The 5,383-nt window shown below is 53.0% G+C and overlaps 1 protein-coding gene across 1 annotated transcript; it reads left to right on the top strand.

The window, feature by feature from the left end:
- Positions 1 to 340: 340 nt before the first annotated feature.
- Positions 341 to 3,823, top strand: LOC135530082 (RNA-splicing ligase RtcB homolog; the record flags this gene model as incomplete). The annotated part of the gene is made up of 3 exons (XM_064958469.1): positions 341 to 494; positions 1,235 to 1,394; positions 3,582 to 3,823. Coding segments are annotated over exons 1-3 (537 nt in total), but the record flags the coding sequence as incomplete, so codon positions are not given.
- Between the last annotated feature and the right edge of the window lie 1,560 nt (positions 3,824 to 5,383).

The following is a 5,383-nucleotide window of genomic DNA, read 5'->3' as shown; positions in this document are numbered from 1 at the left end:
ACACCAATACCCTGCTGTCTACAGACACCAATACCCTGCTGTCTACAGACACCAATACAGGTCCCTGAGAGGAGGCTGTCTGTTACAGGGATCTAGAGGAGGCTCTAGAGATGGGAGTGGACTGGTCCCTGAGAGAAGGCTATGTAGAGACTGATACCTTGTCTGTTACAGGGATCTAGAGGAGGCTCTAGAGATGGGAGTGGACTGGTCCCTGAGAGAAGGCTATGTAGAGACTGATACCTTGTCTGTTACAGGGATCTAGAGGAGGCTCTAGAGATGGGAGGGGACTGGTCCCTGAGAGAAGGCTATGTAGAGACTGATACCTTGTCTGTTACAGGGATCTAGAGGAGGCTCTAGAGATGGGAGTGGACTGGTCCCTGAGAGAAGGCTATGCCTGGGCAGAGGATAAGGAGCACTGTGAGGAGTATGGCAGGATGCTGCAGGCCGACCCCAACAAGGTCTCCTCCAAGGCCAAGAAGAGAGGCCTTCCTCAGGTAACGCCACTCCCTAACTAACCCTGACCCCTGACCCCCAACAAGGTCTCTTCCAAGGCCAAGAAGAGAGGCCTTCCTCAGGTAACACCACTCCCTAACTAACCCTGACCCCTGACCCCCAACAAGGTCTCCTCCAAGGCCAAGAAGAGTGGCCTGTCTCAAGTAACGCCACTCCCTAACTAACCCTGACCCCCAACAAGGTCTCCTCCAAGGCCAAGAAGAGAGGCCTTCCTCAGGTAACACCACTCCCTAACTAACCCTGACCCCTGACCCCCAACAAGGTCTCCTCCAAGGCCAAGAAGAGAGGCCTTCCTCAGGTAACACCACTCCCTAACTAACCCTGACCCCTGACCCCCAACAAGGTCTCCTCCAAGGCCAAGAAGAGTGGCCTGCCTCAGGTAACACCACTCCCTAACTAACCCTGACCCCCAACAAGGTCTCCTCCAAGGCCAAGAAGAGAGGCCTTCCTCAGGTAACACCACTCCCTAACTAACCCTGACCCCTGACCCCCAACAAGGTCTCCTCCAAGGCCAAGAAGAGAGGCCTTCCTCAAGTAACGCCACTCCCTAACTTATAATGACCTGTCCTTATTCCAGCTGGGTACTCTGGGGGCAGAGATCTATAATGACCTGTCCTTTTTCCAGCTGGGTACTCTGGGGGCAGAGATCTATAATGACCTGTCCTTATTCCAGCTGGGTACTCTGGGGGCAGAGATCTATAATGACCTGTCCTTATTCCAGCTGGGTACTCTGGGGGCAGGGAACCACTACGCTGAGATCCAGGTGGTGGATGAGATCTATAATGACTATGCTGCTAAGAAGATGGGCATCGACCACAAGGGCCAGGTGTGTGTGATGATCCACAGTGGCAGCAGGGGGCTGGGCCACCAGGTGGCGACAGGTAGGACTGCTCTCTCTACCCATGTTGGAAATATGCATTTTTGTTTAGTTTTTAAAGAATAGTCTGTAACGTGGTCACTTGTCTGCGTTGCTGCGCGGTGTATTGGTTCTTGTCTGCGTTGCTGCGCGGTGTATTGGTTCTTGTCTGCGTTGCTGCGCGGTGTATTGGTTCTGTCTGTCTTGTCTGCGTTGCTGCGCGGTGTATTGGTTCTTGTCTGCGTTGCTGCGCGGTGTATTGGTTCTTGTCTGCGTTGCTCGCGGTGTATTGGTTCTTGTCTGCGTTGCTGCGCGGTGTATTGGTTCTTGTCTGCGTTGCTGCGCGGTGTATTGGTTCTTGTCTGCGTTGCTGCGCGGTGTATTGGTTCTTGTCTGCGTTGCTGCGCGGTGTATTAGTTCTTGTCTTGGTCAGGTTGTTGTTGTAAATTATGTGTTTTTCAATGACTTACCTGGTTAAATAAAGGTAAAAATATACATTGAGGGGAAAAAAATAGGTTATGTCTTTGTTCTAAAATGGGTGAAATAAATACACTAACCCATAAGGGAAAACGGTTCATTAGAAAACGGATACCGTATATAAGTATTCAGACCCTTTGCTGTGAGACTTGACATTGAGCTCATGTGCATTCTGTTTCCATTGATCATCCTTGAAATGTTTCTACAATTTGATTGGAGGCCACCTGTGGTCAATTCAATTGATTGGACATGATTTGGAAAGGTACACACCTGTCTATATAAGGTCCCACAGTTGACAGTGGATGTCAGAGCAAAAACCAAGCCATGAGGTCGAAGGAGTTGTCCGCAGAGCTCAGAGACAGGATTGTGTCGAGGCACAGATCTGGGCAAGGGTACCAAAACATTTCTGCAGCATTGAAGGTCCCCAAGAACACGGTGGCCTCTATCATTCTTAAATGGAAGAAGTTTGGAACCACCAAGACTCTTCCTAGAGCTGGCCACCTGACCAAACTGAGCAATCGGGGAGAAGGGCCTTGGTCAAGGAGCTGACCAAGAACCCGATGGTCACTCTGACAGAGCTCCAGAGTTCCTCTGTGGAGATGGGAGAACCTTCCAGAAGGACAACCATCTGCAGAACCCCACCAATCAGGTCTTTATGGTAGAGTGGCCAGACGCAAGCCACTCCTCAGTAAAAAGACACATGATAGCCCCCTATGAGTTTTCCTGAAGGCACCTAAAGGACTGACCATGAGAAACCAGATTCTCTGGTCTGATGAAACCAAGTTTGGACACTTGGCCTGAATGCCAAGTGTCATGTCTGGAGGAAACCTGGCACCATCCCTACGGTAAAGCATGGTGGCGGCAGCATCATCCCTACGGTAAAGCATGGTGGTGCTGGGCACCATCCCCACGGTGAAGCATGGTGGCGGCAGCACCATTCCTATGGTAAAGCATAGTGGCGGCAGCACCATCCCTACGGTAAAGCGTGGTGGCAGCATCATCCCTACGGTAAAGCATGGTGGTGGCGGCATCATCCCTACAGTGAAGCATGGTGGCGGCAGCACCATCCCTACGGTGAAGCATAGTGGTGGCAGCATCATGCTGTGGGGATGTTTTTCAGCAGCAGGGACTGGGAGACTAGTCAGGATCGAGGGAAAGATGAACAGAACAAATTACAGAGAGATCCTTGATGAAAACCTGCTCCAGAGCGCTCAGGACCTCAGACTGGTGGGGGGGGGGCGCAAAGGTTCACCTTCCAACAGGACAACGGCCCTAAGCGCACAGCCAAGACAACACAGGAGTGGCTTAGGACAAGTCTCAATGTCCTTGAGTGGCCCAGCCAGAGCCCGGACTTGAACCCGATCAAACATTTCTGGAGAGACCTAAAAATAGCTGTGCAGTGACGCTCCCCATCCAACCTGACAGAGCTTGAGAGGATCTGAAAGAGAGGAATGGGATAAACTCCCCAAATACAGGTGTGCCAAGCTTGTAGGGTCAGACCCAAGAAGACTCGAGCCTGTAATTACTGCCCAAGGTGCTGCAACAAAGTACTGAATTAAGGGTCTGAATACTTAGGTAAATGGGGGGACAATTGAATCCATTTTAGAATAAGTTTGTCACGTAACAAAATGTGGAAAAAGTCAAGGGGTCTAAATACTTCCTTAAGCCACTGAAGAACAACCCTTGAATAATTAGGTTTCCCAACTTTTGACTGGTACTGTGTATGTTCTGGTAGATGCCCTGGTTGCCATGGAGAAGGCGATGAAGCGAGACAAGATCCAGGTGAACGATCGTCAGCTGGCGTGCGCCCGTATCTTTTCAGAGGAGGGACAAGACTACCTGAAAGGAATGGCCGCTGCCGGCAACTATGCCTGGGTCAACCGTTCCTCTATGACCTTCCTCACACGACAGGTAACTGACCCTAACGGACCGCACCTGAGACAGGTAACTGACCCTAACGGACCGCACCTGAGACGGGTAACTGACCGCACCTGAGACGGGTAACTGACCCTACCTGAGACTGGTAACTGACCCTACCTGAGACTGGTAACTGACCCTACCTGAGACAGGTAACTGACCCTACCTGAGACAGGTAACTGACCCTACCTGAGACAGGTAACTGACCCTACCTGAGACTGGTACAGCCTAACGGACCGCACCTGAGACAGGTAACTGACCCTGACCGCACCTGAGACAGGTGACTGACCCTAACTGACCCTACCTGAGACGGGTAACTGACCCTAACTGACCCCACCTGAGACAGGTAACTGACCGCACCTGAGACAGGTAACTGACCCTACCTGAGACGGGTAACTGACCCTAACTGACCGCACCTGAGACAGGTAACTGACCGCACCTGAGACAGGTAACTGACCGCACCTGAGACAGGTAACTGACCGCACCTGAGACAGGTAACTGACCGCACCTGAGACAGGTAACTGACCGCACCTGAGACAGGTAACTGACCGCACCTGAGACAGGTAACTGACCGCACCTGAGACAGGTAACTGACCGCACCTGAGACAGGTAACTGGACCCTGCACCTGAGACAGGTAACTGACCGCACCTGAGACAGGTAACTGACCCTAACGTGACCGCACCTGAGACAGGTAACTGACCGCACCTGAGACGGGTAACTGACCGCTACCTGAGACTGGTAACTGACCCTGAGACGGGTAACGGCCGCACCTGAGACGGGTAACTGACCGCACCTGAGACGGGTAACTGACCGCACCTGAGACGGGTAACTGACCGCACCTGAGACAGGTAACTGACCGCACCTGAGACGGGTAACCCGCACCTGAGACGGGTAACTGACCGCACCTGAGACAGGGTAACTGACCGCACCTGAGACGGGTAACTGACCGCACCTGAGACAGGTAACTGACCGCACCTGAGACAGGTAACTGACCGCACCTGAGACGGGTAACTGACCGCACCTGAGACGGGTAACTGACCCTACCTGAGACGGGTAACTGACCGCACCTGAGACGGGTAACTGACCGCACCTGAGACAGGTAACTGACCGCACCTGAGACAGGTAACTGACCGCACCTGAGACGGGTAACTGACCGCACCTGAGACAGGTAACTGACCACGGGTAACTGACCGCACCTGAGAGCAGGTAACTGACCGCACCTGAGACGGGTAACTGACCGCACCTGAGACGGGTAACTGACCGCACCTGAGACGGGTAACTGACCGCACCTGAGACGGGTAACTGACCGCACCTGAGACGGGTAACTGACCGCACCTGAGACGGGTAACTGACCCTACCTGAGACGGGTAACTGACCCTAACTGACCGCACCTGAGACAGGTAACTGACCGCACCTGAGACGGGTAACTGACCGCACCTGAGACGGGTAACTGACCGCACCTGAGACAGGTAACTGACCGCTACCTGAGACGGGTAACTGACCCGCACCTGAGACGGGTAACTGACCCTACCTGAGACAGGTAACTGACCCTAACTGACCGCTACCTGAGACGGGTAACTGACCGCTACCTGAGACGGGTAACTGACCCGCACCTGAGA

This window comes from Oncorhynchus masou, unplaced genomic scaffold, assembly GCF_036934945.1.
Source record: "Oncorhynchus masou masou isolate Uvic2021 unplaced genomic scaffold, UVic_Omas_1.1 unplaced_scaffold_12508, whole genome shotgun sequence".
Taxonomy (NCBI): domain Eukaryota; kingdom Metazoa; phylum Chordata; class Actinopteri; order Salmoniformes; family Salmonidae; genus Oncorhynchus; species Oncorhynchus masou.
Note: the sequence above shows the minus strand (reverse complement) of the source record. Positions and strands in the feature narration are given on the sequence as shown.